This window comes from Eubalaena glacialis, chromosome 5 (assembly GCF_028564815.1).
Source record: "Eubalaena glacialis isolate mEubGla1 chromosome 5, mEubGla1.1.hap2.+ XY, whole genome shotgun sequence".
Taxonomy (NCBI): Eukaryota; Metazoa; Chordata; class Mammalia; order Artiodactyla; family Balaenidae; genus Eubalaena; species Eubalaena glacialis.
The window spans coordinates 52104600-52119725 of NC_083720.1; the positions used below are offsets into that span (position 1 = coordinate 52104600).

The 15126-nt window shown below is 44.1% G+C and overlaps 1 protein-coding gene across 1 annotated transcript in view; it reads right to left on the minus strand.

Annotated features, from left to right (window-relative positions):
* Positions 1-15126, minus strand: part of CCDC149 (coiled-coil domain containing 149) — a 98154-nt gene that overhangs the window by 28688 nt on the left and 54340 nt on the right. Inside the window, 3 exon segments of the mRNA XM_061192140.1 lie at positions 913-985; positions 1699-1871; positions 2690-2806. Coding sequence (XP_061048123.1) covers positions 913-985; positions 1699-1871; positions 2690-2806 — 363 coding nt within the window.

Genomic DNA, 15126 nt, shown 5'->3' on the forward strand with positions numbered 1-15126 from the left:
CATTCCTAGAACAGAACGTTACATTAAAATTGATATGTGCTATACAGCCAGTGCTTGGCACATAGAAGAACTGAATAAATGTTGTTAAGTGAATGCATATACACATTTTTTAAATTATGTATTAATTATACAACTTTAAGAGCTCTATTCTTCTTTGGCTGTATGTGTATATATAGATGGGTGTAAACTCGAGTGGAGCCCCCCCACCCCCGCCCCAGAATGGAAAAGGAAGAACAGCATGGAGACTTCTGAGAAAAAAGTGAACGTCAAAAGCCAGGAATATGAGATGGCTGCCCCAGCATAGAGACGGCTATAAAACTTCACCCTCAGGAAGAGAAATCAATCTATTTTCAAAGCAGAGAAACCCAGGAGATTTTGCTAATTATAACATTTACAACTAACATCTGCAGAAACAGATATTATCTAACTAATGGCACTGGAATTAGACTAAATAACAGTGGGGAGAATTTAAACATTCTGTCCTTTTAGTGTGACGTGAACATTATCGTTTAGATTGTGATTTCCCAATCTTTGTTTCTTCATTGCTCGGAAATCATTTTCTTGTGGATGATTAGGAGACAAAGAACATCTGATGACAGAACACTTTATAGAAAAGCTGGGTAGGAAACCTAATTTAATATAGACCGAGGCTGTATAGTGGTCACATCCAGATTCTGGTGGTGTCAGTGTGCCCTGTCCAGACAACGGAAGGAGCTCTTGCAAAACCTGTTTTTGTTGTGTTTGCTGTTTGGGGTTTAATTCTTACTGGTTCCTCAGTTAAAGCTCTATATTGAGCTATCTGGGAGGGCAGGCAAGCACTAGAGTATCTTTGGCACATAAAAGGGAATTAAAATAGAATGACATTTAGATGTACAATAGTGAATCATCACCGTCACCGTCATGATTTTCTACCTTGTATTTGGCAATGTTAGATTTCAAGAGGTTGACCTCTTCATGAAGTTGCTTTAATCTCTCTTGAAGGTACCTGAAAAAGAATATATACAACTAGGAAGAGTTTGGAGGCAAAATAAAAAACATACACTCAAGTAGGAGAGGAAAAAAAGAAAACCACACACCCAAAGAGCCACCTTTTACATACAATGCCTTCCCACCACCGAAAGCAGAAAAAGTGCATCTTGGTGACCTCTTCTTAAATGGATGTGATCAAGGTCAAATACGCCCAAATCACTGAAACCTCACTTTAGGACAGCCCTCTGCAGAGATCCCCTAAGGGATATCAACACAGTTTTCACATAATTCTCATTAAGATGATTCCACTGGGAAGCAAGGCAGCAAGAGGCAATACCAGACACAGCATTAAGTTAGTCACATACACACACTGAAATTTGCCTCTGGGAAAAGAAACAGCTAAGGGAATTTCCCAATTTATTTTCTTATTCTTTTCTGTCTTCTTGATAGCAATAATAAGCAGCTTTCACTGGTTCCCTACCCTTCTCACCCAACCGGGGAGGGCAGGGGGAAAGAGGGCATGGATATAGGCATGTAAGCATGTGGTGCTTCTTTTCTTACTTCTACAACTAACATGTGACATTAATATCATTGTTTTAGGGTTGAGACTTTCCTTTCACTGTAAGGCTATTTTCTTAAATGTAGATAGGGCTGCAAATAACTCCCAGCCTGCAGACAAGTGGAGAGCCAGCATCCTACCCGAGTGCGGGCCTGGGACTGGTCACTTGCCTGTTCTCCATACACAGGGCATCCACGTCAATGATTCGGTTCTCGTGGCCGCTCAGGATGTGGTTTAGCTCCTGGTTGAGCCTCTCGACTTTGTCCTGGTAGGAAGACCGCTCTTCTTTAACATCCTGAAGCTCGTCCATAGAGGCCTGCAGGTCATGCTCCAGAGACTCAATCTGAAACCAAAGAAGTGCCCTTACTCAAGGTGTTCTGCAGACATCAGCTTTATGGTTAGAGACGAGCCTTCCACTTGGCTGACTGACTTTTAGAGAGCTTATCAATACCAGCGCCTGCTATAAAACCATAAGTGCCACACATTGGAATATGATAAAAGCTAAAAGCAAGGAACAGCTTCTGGCCAGACACTTACTATATCCAAGATGAGATGGATTGCAGCAGCTTGGAAACACAGAACCGATCACTTACCAACTGCAGCCTACCCTAAAGCCAGGGGCTCGGAGAGGGCAAATCCAGATATTGGGAACAACAGCCAGTGTCTTACAAATACATACTTTTTCAAACCACTCTAGACCCAGAAATCATGTTCTGCTCTTCAAAACCAATTAGTGAGAGAAGAAAAATGAAGTCTAGGCTCTCTAAGCTGTTCCCTAACTAGGGCTCGGTACCCGTTGAGATTTTGCCTAAAAAGCATCCACTCAGCATTTCAGCGGAAACTTGCAAATTAAGGCCAGTGTGTCATGTTTGTTCTCTCCCTGTCTATCCTGGTTATGGGGGAGGTTTCTCGTTGTGTTCAGAACAATGGCACCCAAAGTAAGAGAGCAGACCTGCTGGAAGACAGAAATGCAAAAGGCTGCTTGGGAACCTAGCAGAGAACAGAGGGAGTAAATGCATTCAAACTGCATCTTCCTTCCTCCTCTGACCGCGTTCCAAGCACCCCACAGTCTCTGAGAAATTGGGGCACAGTCTACTCTTCTCTGTGTCATGTCCAGCTGTGCAAACATATCCCCCACTCATAACAGATGTTGGCGATAACCTGTTCCTTTGCTCTCTCCAGCTGCTGAACCAAATCTTCACGCTCATGGGCTGCAAAGTGCCGCACACCGATTTCTTCGTCTCCCAGCCTCTGTTTGGCAATTGTCATTCTCAAGAGCTGCATTTTCCATTGGTAGAAAAAGAAGAGAGAGAGGGAGAGAGAGTTAAAACGAATAGATCCAAACAAAACCCCAAGCATACTAGGCAGAACGTGTTGGAAGTTAAGATTTTCCAAGAAATACTGGAGAAAGGCACACGACAAAGAAATTTCTTGCCAATATCATTAATTAAAAAAAAAATTAAAAATCCATATTGCATGTACAGACACATGTGTGCACACATACACCTATAAGGGTAACGGGAACACAGGCCTGGGCATCTGAAGGGGGATAGCCTGTTTAGCCCCGCCATAGTGAGGGAAAAAACTCTGTGTCTCTTTTAAACTTAGCAAAGATTAAAAAACGATAACACAATGTTGTAAAGTATCTGCTAAGATGGGCATGCTCCCACATTCTTAACAATTAGGCTATGTTATCAAGAGCCTTAAAAATGTCCCTATCTGACTCTTGCATCTGAGTGCTAATTCAGATGTAAGCCCAAGTAACCTCATCGCCTCTCACCCCATGAATGTTGACAATGGATGAAATACTTTGCTGTAGTTCTGGACTAAAACGCTTGGGAAGAAACTTAATTTTCTTTGTTGCACAACTCAGGAAAACAGCTACTGTGCAGAGTTTCCTTTCTGACCTCAGCAGATGAACTGGATTGATAGTGTTAATTCAGATTTAAGAAATTATCTGAATCTTGGTTTGAGTAGATTCGGGATCTACATGCAATATTAACTAGATCGGATACCTTTTATATTTTCACATGTATACATAGGCTCTCCTCACCCTCAGCAACATCCATTAGTTACTGAACTCTGTGAGCTGGCACTGAAACATTACAATGTTTTGTTGCTCCAGTTTTGTAAAGTTTTACAGTGCAATACCTGTTACTTTTCAGAGACAAACCAAAGGTTAATTTCTCTAGGTTCTTGCTGTTTGCTTTAGCAGCATTTGATGGAGGATCTTTTTATATATATATATACATTTGTAATAGATGAAAAATAAACCAGATTTCAAATCTCTTTTTTTTTTTGAAGCAAACAATGTACCAGGTTTTTGGTCCAAATTGTGTAGGATAAGTTAAATTGCATTCTATTAACCCATATGAACGTATTTCTGTACCCATAGTTATGTCGAAATAAAGTTTTAAAAAGCAAAAAAAAAAAAAAAAAAAAAGTGTCCCTATCCAAGGATCCAGTAACTCTACTTCTGACAGTCTGGGCTAAAAATAATCCCAGACATGGACTAGCTTTAGGAAGAAAGAAAAAAGTAGATTGTGCTGTGATTTATAGAAACAGTAAGAAAAAAATAGAAACAATGTCCAACAACAGTGGAATGGCTAGCAAATGATAATGCAATCAATCAACTGATTGATTGTTTGATCAATCAATCAAACAGCAAGTTTCCAGCTGTTTAAAATGAGGTTGATGTGAACTATGTAGTACCATGGACATGCGGATGCTGCCACACTAAGTGGGAAAAAAAGCAGAAAACTAACTTGAATACGCAGTTTGGGGACTTCTCTTCCAGTCCAGTGGTTAGGACTCCATGCTTCCACAGCTGGGGGCCTGGGTTCAATCCCTGCTCAGGGAACTAAGATCCCACAAGCCACACAGTGTGACCAGAAAATAAATAAATAAATAATTTTAAAAAATGTTTAAATAAAGGCACTTTCCTGGCAGTCCAGTGGTTAAGACTCCGAGTTTCCAATACAGGGGGTGCAGGGGGCACGGGTTTGATCACTGGTCGGGGAACTAAGATCCCACATGATGTGTGGCACAGCCGAAAAAAAATATATGCAGTATGATTGAAATTATACTAAGAACCCACATACAAAAGAAAAAAATCACCAAATACACTAAAACCCTTAAATGTGTAAGTTTAGGTGATGCAAGACTGTATGCTACCTGTTCTTTGTTTTCTAACTTTTAAAATAAATATACATGACTTTCATAATGTACTTTTTAAATATTTTTAAATCCCTAGGAACTAAATTCTAGTCCTAAAAAGGTAATTTTCCAAAGGATCCCTGCAGAACCCTTGGCTTTCCCAGTCTCTGGGGCCGAGCTCCATGTGCAGCTCCAAACCTTCCAGTAGGGCCATGATGGAAACTATGTTAGAGACTCCAGCAAGGTCCAGTGGTCCCAGAGCATCCCCTACATGCCCATCAGTGCCAAGCAGGTGGCCATTAGAGTGCTTTTTTAGCTTTACAGCACTGCTTCCTGATGCTTCTTCAAAAGAGGTTGTAAGACTGATTCCTCCACCTCCCTGTAGGGTGTGTGCAGATGGGCTTCATATATGGATGAAATCCTGGGGACAGTTTTTTGCTGCCACACAGATCCAACCCATCCAGGAATACCTGCTGGGGTATGCTCTTCCTCGTTCCTGCGTGGATCCTAAGGGATTTGTTGCCAATAGAGAGAATAGCTTTATTTTTCAAGTCCCTAAGGATTTAGGGGCAGGTGAGAAAGTTAAAAGCCAAGGTAGAATATTAACTATATAGGAATAATAAATAACAGCAATGAACTGTGCAGGAAATGATGACTACTGAAAAGTAAAGAGCATTTTCAAATGACATATATTTGGGGTCCTTATTTGAAAACTAGTCAGATGAGCTGGACATATATTTATTGTGCACCTACTATGAGCAAATGCATCATTAGGATCAGCACACAATGTTCCAGGCAGGTGGAACAGCTTGTACAAAGGTCTAGCAGAGGACACACGGCACTTAGGTACTCAGATGGCTGTGCTTAATGGAATTCCCATTCCAAAGCTCAAGGATTCTGTATTTGTATACTTGCATAATGCAAATTTATTTGTAACCTCGAAATCAGCATTCATGGTGCTTTTGCATCATGAGGGGACGTGTGCAGATAAACACAGAGTTGCAAAAAATGGGAAGCATCCCACAGGAATGTTCCCAGCTAAAGTCGAACAAGGCAATGTTCTGCTTTCTTGATTTAGCTCATACTGTAAACAAGTGTCCTTTTCATGGTTTCTTTCGTGCCACTTTTTTTCACATTTTTGTGCTTTCTGTTGGTGTTTTGCCATTTAGAATGGCCCTCCTGTGCAGTGCTGGAGTGTTGTCTCATGTTCCTGAGCACGAGAGGCCATGATGTGCCTTACGGAGAATAGACGTGTGTTAGATGAGCTTCCTTCAGGCACGAGTTACAGTGCTATTGGCTGTGAGTTCAATGTTAAAGAATCAACAGTATAAATTAAATAAGGTGACTTTAAACAGAAACACACAGAAAACAGTTATATATTGATCAGGTGACAAAAATATTGTGACCAGAGGCTCAGAGGAACCTAATCTCCTATTTCCCCTAGGAACAATGGTTCAATATTCCCTAATTCAGTGTTTGCAGTGATTTTAGAGAATGTAACTATAGCAAATGTCAAGAATCAGCTGTACTGGGGGGGAACGGAGTTTATGTCAGAACTGGTTAATTTACCTGAAAGCCGATATGTGAAAACATCTTTCACATCACAGTCTTGGCTCAGGACTTTCAGAACGCCAGGTGAATACACAGAAAGACAAACAGCTAACCAAGTAAGAAACATTTCTCAGATGAAAGGGTCTAGGAACAAGAAGGCCTGTGCCGTTTTTGGCATGAGGCAACAGGAGGTCTGCGACACGGCTTTGAAAGCAGGGTGCTTTTCTTCGTATGTGAAAAGCCAGACTGACAGCCTGAACTTTAAGTAATAAAACACCACTGAGGTTTTCCATTCACAGTACGCTTCGCCGGACACTTAATTTAGAATCACACAATTATGTTTGCTTAATGCCAATTAATTATTAAACATGTTTATTGAGGTCTGACAGCCATATAAGAGAGTCATCTTTTATATACTGGATGCCTGTTAAGCTTCAATAAACATGTTAACAATCATTTGGTGTTTAATGTGCATACAATATCGGCTATTAAATCTCAGGGCTGGACTGGATGAAACACTTATTTTTAAAAGTAAGGCCCAAGTTGGTAAAAGCTGGATCACTGGTTGGGTCTGACACTCAAGTTCAATCAGCTGAAGGGGCCCAAGGAGGCCATAGTAACAGGGATGGCAGCCCCAGGGAGAGTTCTCTTGCCTTCCCAGCTGACAGCTGACGGGCTCTGGAGTCCACCTGCTGGGGGGCGGGGGGGTGTCCTGGGGCCAAGTTCGAGAGCTGTGCAATCTCAGGTATATGCCTAAACTTCTCTGAGTCTTAGTGTCCTTCACTGTAAGAATACGACAGTAACAGTACAGCTTTTTACTGTCCAAGATTGCTGTAACTGTTGGGGCCCAGAGTAGGCTGCCCCCAAATGTGCCTCAATGGCATATTTATTATTTTGAATTAAAGTTACTTAAGAAATGGCCAACACACAAGGGACACTCTGACCCTCCTTTCTGTCACCCTGAAAGCAGGAAAAAAAAATCTCTCGTGTGAAGGGTGCCCTCCTGCATCTGGAGGTAGAAGGATGCCCTTATCGCCAGAGATGGGGATTCAGGCGAGAAACCAGTATAAACAAACCCTGTTACTGCTTTAATTTACTACCTCAAGCCCAAACTCGGTTTAGATTCTTCACTAATTGGGCACCCCGAACCTAAGTTTCTTTGTCCTGTCAACGCCTCCCAAATTTATTATTTCTTTGTCTAAAAAGTATAAAAGTTATCTGCTTTGGGCACTTCTTAGGTCCCATGTCTATGGGACCAGCATGAATTAAAAAGTGTGTCTTTTTCTCCTGTTAATCTGTCTCATGTCCAGCCACAAGAAATCAAGAAGGCGGGATTCCCTATTGGTCCAGTGGTTAGGACTCCACTCTTCCACTTCAGGGTTCAATCCCTGGTTGGGGAACTAAGATCCTGTATGTCCTGTGGGACTGCCAAAAAAAAAAAAAAAAAACAGAGAGAAATCAAGAGGAGTAGAGGGGGCAATTTCCCCTACCCAACATTAAACACGAAGTAAGAGAGTGAAGTTGTATTAAATGAGCATTTAACTTAGGGGAATTCAAATGTATGTGTTTGGCAAAAAGATGAGGGGGAGAACCAAGAGGAGGAAGAGAGAGATGGAGAAGAGGGGATGGGAGATACATAAAAATTTTTAAAATTGGTGGCTCTACCCACCCCTGCTTTCAGTGTCCCAGACTGAGAGCAAGGTGGGAGAGGGACTGATAATACATTTAGACAAAATCATACTGTTCATATTTATACATAAGACCCCTGTTCAGGAGACACATGGCCACTTGCCCTGAACTTTATGCACAATTTAAGAGACCATCAAGGTGAATTTCTGCTAGACACAAGTTTTTGCCTCTTACCCGTTGACTTTAGAACCTAGTCCCAAGCAAGAGAAGATGAGATTTCTCTACCATACTTAGCACAGCCCCTGGAACATAAAAAGTGCTTGATCAACGTCAGCTGCTATTACGATTATTGCTGTGACCATTGGTGTCCTCCTCCACGTGAGTTTCCCCACACATACGCCCACTGGGGAAGTCCAATCTTTCTTCTAAGCTGGAGGCAGCCGAGCTACTGAGCCAACCTTATCTGTAGACTGCAGGCAATGAGGCTGATTTCCCACCTTGGAAGCTCTATGAAGCAACTGCTCGGAGCGCTTGATTTCCTCCAATGGGGCCATCAAAACTGCACGGCTAGCCTCCCTGTGCCAACGCTTGAAGTGGATCAGTGCCCTGAGAGGCACGCGCATGCCACCAGGAGATGCATCCATTTGCTGATTTAGATGGAAATAAACGTTTATGAATGGATTATGGGTGTGAGTCGTCCACTTATGGATGAGGTGCAGCTGCAGCTGGGATGTGGCTGAGGGACAGGGCTGCAAAACGATGCGACAAAAGGCTCTTGGGCGCTCTTCCCCCACCCTGCCGATGGAGTCCAACTCCTCTGCCAAAGCCCTGCTCAAACTCTGGTCCCGCCAAGGCCCCCCAGTTGGAATGACTCGCTTCTTCCTTGATCTCTTCTTGGGCTTCGTCCCTCATAGCCCTCAACAGTCTCTCCCTCATCTTGTTTTCATTTGCCTGAATCCATTTTCCCCAACAGACAGTGGGAGGAAGGCAGCTGGCAGCAGGAGCAGCTATTATTCTCCAGGTGTTATCTGTGTTCAGATCCTGTATCTGCTGGTCCTAGTCACATGTCTTTGGCTGTCATCTAGCCTCACTGAGCCCCAGGTGACTTTGGTGTTTTTGAAAGTGGAGATTGCCTTAGTCCATTCAGGCTGCTATAACAGACTACCATTGACTGCATGGCTTATAAACAACAAACATTTATTTCTCATAGTTCTAGACGCTGGGAAGTCTAAGATCAAGGTGCTAGCAGATTGGGTGTCTGGTGAGAGCCTGCTTCCTAGTTCATAGATGGCTGTCTTTCTTCTGTGTCCTCACATGGAGGAAGGGGTGAGAGAGCTCTCTAGGGTCCCTTTTATAAGGGCACTAATCCCATTCATGAGAGCTCCACCTTGATGATCTAATCACCTCCCAAAGGCTCCCACCTCCAAATACCATCACACTGGGGATGAGGTTTCAACATATGAATTTCTGGGAGGGGACACAGTCTATAGCATTCCACCCTTGATTATCCCCAAATTCATGTTCTTCTTACACGTGAAATACATTTACTCTATCCCAATAACCCCCAATGAATTAACTGGTTCCAGCATCAACTCTTAAGTCTAAAGTCCAAAACCTCATCTAAATATCATCTAAATCAGGTATGGGTGAGACTCGAGGTGAGATGCATCCTGAGGCAAACTCCTCTCCACCTGTGAAATTGTGAAACCTAGCAAGTTATGTGCTTCCAAAATACAAAGGTGGGACACACGCAGGAGCGACATTCCCATTCCAAAAGGCAGAAATAGGAAAGAAGGAAGGGGTGACAGGTCTCAAGTAAGTCCAAAACCTAACAGATCAAACAACGTTAAATGTTAAGGCTCAGGACTAATCCTCTGGCTCGATGCTCTGCCTTCCAGGCCCACTGGCAACATCACCGCCAAGGCTTGGCAGGACAGCCCTGCAGTGGCTCTGCTCTGGTGTCCTGCAGCTCTACTGGGCTGGGGTCTCAGCCCTGGGCCTCTGGGAGGCCCCCTCCATTCTAACCCAGGTGAAGGCAATCTGTCCCCCAGAGCCATGCACTCTAGGCTTGTGGCGGGAGTGGCAGCCTTGCTGGGCTCTGAATTACCTTCCGTGTCATTCTTCTCTTGCCCTGAACATAGCGCCTGGCCTCTAATCCATACTAATCTCCTTACCAAATGGTTGTTTGGCCAACATCCTTAGCGTTCTCATTTTTTGCAATATGGACAGGCTGAGAATTTTCCAAATCTTTAAATTCTGGTTCCTTTTTGCTGAACAATTCCATCTTCAAATCATCTCTCTCTTCTCACATTTTATAAGCAGTCAGGAGAAACCAGCCTGCTCCTTCAACACATGTTTTAGAAATTTCCTCAGCTAAATATCCAGTTTCATTGCTCGCAAGTTCTACCTTCCACAAAACAATAGAACTCAATCACAGTTCAGCCAGATTGTTGCCACTTTATAACAAGGATGGCCTTTTCCCCAGCATCCAATAACGTGTTCCTCATTTCCATCTGAGGCCTCATCAGAATGGCCTTTACTGTCCATATTTCTACCAACATTCTGTTCAGGATGACTTAAGTATTCTCCAAGAAGATGGATGCTTTCTCCACAGCTCTCTTTTTTTTTTTTTTCTGAGTCCTCACCAGAATTGCCCTTAATGGTCCATTCACAGCAATGCTGTGAAGGACAACAGGCTTTTTCAAGCAGGAACCTCAAAACTCTTCCAGCCTCTACCCACTACCCAGTTCCAAAGCTGCTTCCACATTTTAGGTATTTGTTATAGCAGCAGCCCACTTCTTAGTACCAACTCCTGTCTTAGTCTGTTTAGGTTGCTATAACAGAATACCATAGACTGAGTAGCTTATAAACAACAAACATTTACTTCTCACAGTTGGAGTCTAGGATGTCCAAGATCAAGACACTGGTAGGTTCGTGGTCTAGTGAGGGCCCACTTCCCGGTTCATAGTCAGCTGTCTTCTCACTGTGTCCTCACATGGCAGAGGGGGCAAAATTGCTCACTGGGGTCCCTTTTATGAGGGCACTAATCCCATTCATGAGAGCTCTGCTGTCATGACCTAATCACTTCCCAAAGCCCCCACCTCCTAATACCATCACAGTTCGGATCAGGTTTCAACATATGAATTTGGGGTGGGGGCACATTCAGGCTACAGTAAGAATAAAAGCTATCTTGTAGACAGAACAGCTATGTACGGCTGCCCAGCCTGTGCACTGCACAACTCCAGCCCTGGGGGTTTCCATCCTTAGAATGTGAAGATACAATGCAATAATCACTCTCTGAAGAGCTTTAAAAGTACAATCCCCAGTTATAGCTGGTATGGTTATAATTCTTATACAGTGACTCTCTATTTGTCAGAGTTACTAGGAAGATCAGATGCAAGAATTAATAGGAGTGGATGTTAGCCCTTCCTCACCGCCCAGTCCTTGTGTACTGCTGCAAATAGCACGCCTAGGGAGAGGTCAACACCAAAAGCCATTTATCAAACATTCATTTGCCAGTGTTGTGCTGGGCGACTTAATAAACAAGGTCCTGCCTATCTTTTCTTTACTTTTCCTGTTGGTTTTCTCCACATCCTCTCCAACTGCCCCCTGACCTTTTGAAATACCCTTGATAAAATTAGACAGGAGAGCTTTAAAAGGCTCCAAGTAGGCAACTCTATTGTGTATACCAAAGTTCAAATTCCTAAACCTATATGACAAATCCAGTTCTAGCTTTAAACAAAAGAATTTGTCACTTAAAAAAGAAACCCAGCAGTTTTCATATTCTTCCTCCCAGGCTCTGGAGATTATCATGCACACACTCATTAATGTGTGTCAGTGTTTCCCAGTTAAACGAGCACCCAACTTGGGCCAAACAACATGCTATAAGCTTTCCTTACACATGATACCTCCAGCGGCTTTTCACTGCAATGGAATAAATTTGGAATAAATGGCAAAGCCCTTATGAGAGCTGCTGATGCATGGGCTGCCCCTGTCCACCTCCCAACCTAACCTCCAACCACCTCCCTTGTTTGCTGGCCACACTGGCTTTCCTTCAGTGCCTCAAGCACAACCTGCTCCTGCCTGCCTCTGGGCCTTTGCACTTGCTCTGCCCTTGAGCAGCCTGCCCACAGGTCTGTCCAGAACCCACTTCTTTTGTCCCTTTCAGGTCACAGATCAAATGTCACCTCCTCTGAGAGGTCTTCCCTGGACACTGTCGCTGAAGCCGTTCACCGTCAAGGGCCCCACTGCCCTCATCATACTGCTAGAAATCACCTGTCCACCTGCTCGTCCCTCCCCCTGTCAGCTCCACTGCAGGAACCTAGCTGTTCACACGCACTGAAATAGCCGGCACCCATAGCAGTGTCTGGCTAACCGGAGGGAGTCCTCAGATACATCTTAAATACACGAAGTCTCTCATGTGCTGCTTCCCAACCCCGGGAGGCAGACACTGCCCCGTCCTCCTCATAGGGGAGAAGCTCGTAGGGGCTGCTGCAGGGCTCTGAAACCAGGGCTCCTTGCCTGGGGCCCATGCTCAGATCAGGAGGCTGCAGTGTCCCCTCACCCTTAACACAACAAGCCCTGTCCTAGGTGCTTACGCACGTTGCCCCAGTAAGTCCAACAAACACTCTGTGATGCACTGTTACAATCCCCGTTGTCAGAAGAGAAACAGAGACACAGAGAGGTGGAGTAACTTGCCCACGTCACAGACCTTAGAAATGGCAGGGCCGGGAGCTGACCCCAGGCAGGCGAGGGTTCCGGAGTGGATGCTCTGTGGCCTCTCTCCACACCGACGATAGCGCTCACTGCCTGGCGCCGCCCCCCACCCCCGTGGAGCGTGCTCTGCATTACGTGCCCTGTGTAACTTTCTGTATTTAGTCCTCACTGAAGGCACGCTGGCCCCCTATGTCGTGCCTGTGTCGCCCAAGCTCGCTCACTCAGGGCCTCTGCACCTCATCCCCCGGTTATCTGACCACCTCCCACCTCACTTCCTTCAGGCCTCTGAGCAAAGGGCATGCCAACAGAAATGCCTTCCTGACCACCCATTGTAAGTAGTTGCCCCCTCCCCTCTCCCCGGCAGCCCGGGCTGCACTGTACCGCCCCCTAGCCTGCAGTAACTTGTTGAGCACTTAGCACCTTCTGACATATTATACCGTATTTCATCAAATATAAGACTCCATCAACTCTAAGACCCACCATTATGCATGACCAAAAAGACTGAAAAATACCAATCGCCACTACATGATACCAATAACTACATCAGAGATGTTCAAATGTGAAAACCTGTGCCTCTCAGAATCTGTGTAATATCATATATTAATTTATTTGCTTACTGCCCATCTGTCCCCACTAGAATAGAAGCTCCATGAAGGCAGGAACTCATTGGTTTTGTTTACTACCCTATTCCCAGACCATAGAGTTGGGTCTTCAATAAAGATGTATTGAAATGAATTGAACTGAACTACCCTCCATAGGCAAGTACTACTGTTATCTCCATTGTACAGATGAGAACAACTGAAGACACAGAGAAGTCAAGCAACTGGCCCAAGGTTACACAGCTAGGAAGCCCCTGAATTACCTTCAGATAGTTCAGAACACATTGCTCCCAGAGCGACAATCTTTAGAGAGTTGCACCAAGCAGTTTTAAAGCTGCTTCAATTTGTTTTGATTTTAGTGTCATTTGGGTATGGTGTACTATAAAATAAGTCTTAGGCAGAGATATCTTTCAGAATCAGTTCTCTACAAAGTGTAATTACAGTGCATGGTCTAGGGGACGCACGTCCAAAACCACACTGCTTTGGTCGCTTGGTCTACCCGGGCTGTGTGCTCATATAAGCCAGAATAAGCTCAAATATGGTGTCCGAGACCAAATTCATTTGTCTAATTCATCTGACAATAAAACATTAGGAAATGTTGAACTAGTCTGGCTGCTTGCTGAACTGAGCGTTGCCTGTGTTTCACCATCAAGATCCCAGTTAGAATAAGACATGATGGGGCTGGAGCAGGTGAAGGGCCCTTATCACTCATTTTAATTCTTTGTAATTAATTTCTATAATGCCCCAAGGTGAGAGCTTTTCATTAGAGTGCCCTCTTCATGTGGGTTTCCCACAAGCTAGGACATCTCCGCGCTCCTTTGAAGCAAAAAGAGGACATGTTTACAAAGAGCTCTCTGATCCCTCATCCTGGACTGTTACAAACGTCCAAGCTGAACACTTTTTTTTTTTTAACAGAGTATACTTTAATTAGTCACCTGCATGCTCATTGGTCTGTCTGTATTGGCTGGTGGCTTTGACTTAATTGGTTTGCTTGCTGAATCCTTCCAAAAGTCCCACATCAATAGAGGTACGTTCACAGAAGGGGTCTATCATTTTCTGGGGCCAACACCAGATAAAACAGAGGTACTTAAAGACCTTCAGCTGGCATAACATAAAGCTCATTATTAAGGGCAAAAGCGCGTGTTTATGCACGACTGCAAACAGTTACATTTAAATTGGCCAGCAGGGACCCAGGAAATGTGGCTGCCTGACACTGTCCACCTGAAGTTCCTTGCTTTTGAGTACTTCGCATTGCATTATTGTTCTTCTGCACTTAAAGTGCCATAATCTGTAAAATGAAGGAAAAATAAAAGCAAGCAGACAAGGAAACCCAGCAGGAACATGAGATGCTGCTCCTGGCCTGTTCTATTAGGTGCTTATTCCACAAGGGTACAGAAAATGCAAGGAAGCTTCTGGGAGTGCGACACCAAAGCAATAATGTTTGGGGTGGTGATAAATAATAAAGTCGGGTGGTGATAAGGAGGGTTGAGTTTTGGGGATCCATTTGCCAGATGCCAGGCTTCTTACCCCCAATCTCTGTCTCTGTTGGGAGGCACATACCCCCGGGGTTCACTGGAAACAGTCGATCAACAGAAAGGAAGACCTTGAGATTCCTGGTGGAACTCTTATACAAGAGGACACTAAGCCGATCTGGGCCCAGGTTGTGCTAAAGATACCAGCAATGTTTACCCTTTACGGAGTGCTTACTGGATGCCAGGTACTATGCTACACCCTTTATAAACATAATATTGCATGCACACACACACTCCCAACCATTAAATCTCCTGCTTTCTTTTCTTCCCGGCACTAACCACTGTCTGATGATCTTACATAAGTATTTTATTTTCTTATTCTCTGTCTCCCCAACTAGACTATAAGCTCTGTGCGAACAGGCACCTTGTCTTTCTTATACCTTGACGTAGTCACAGCTCCTAGAGCATTAATCAG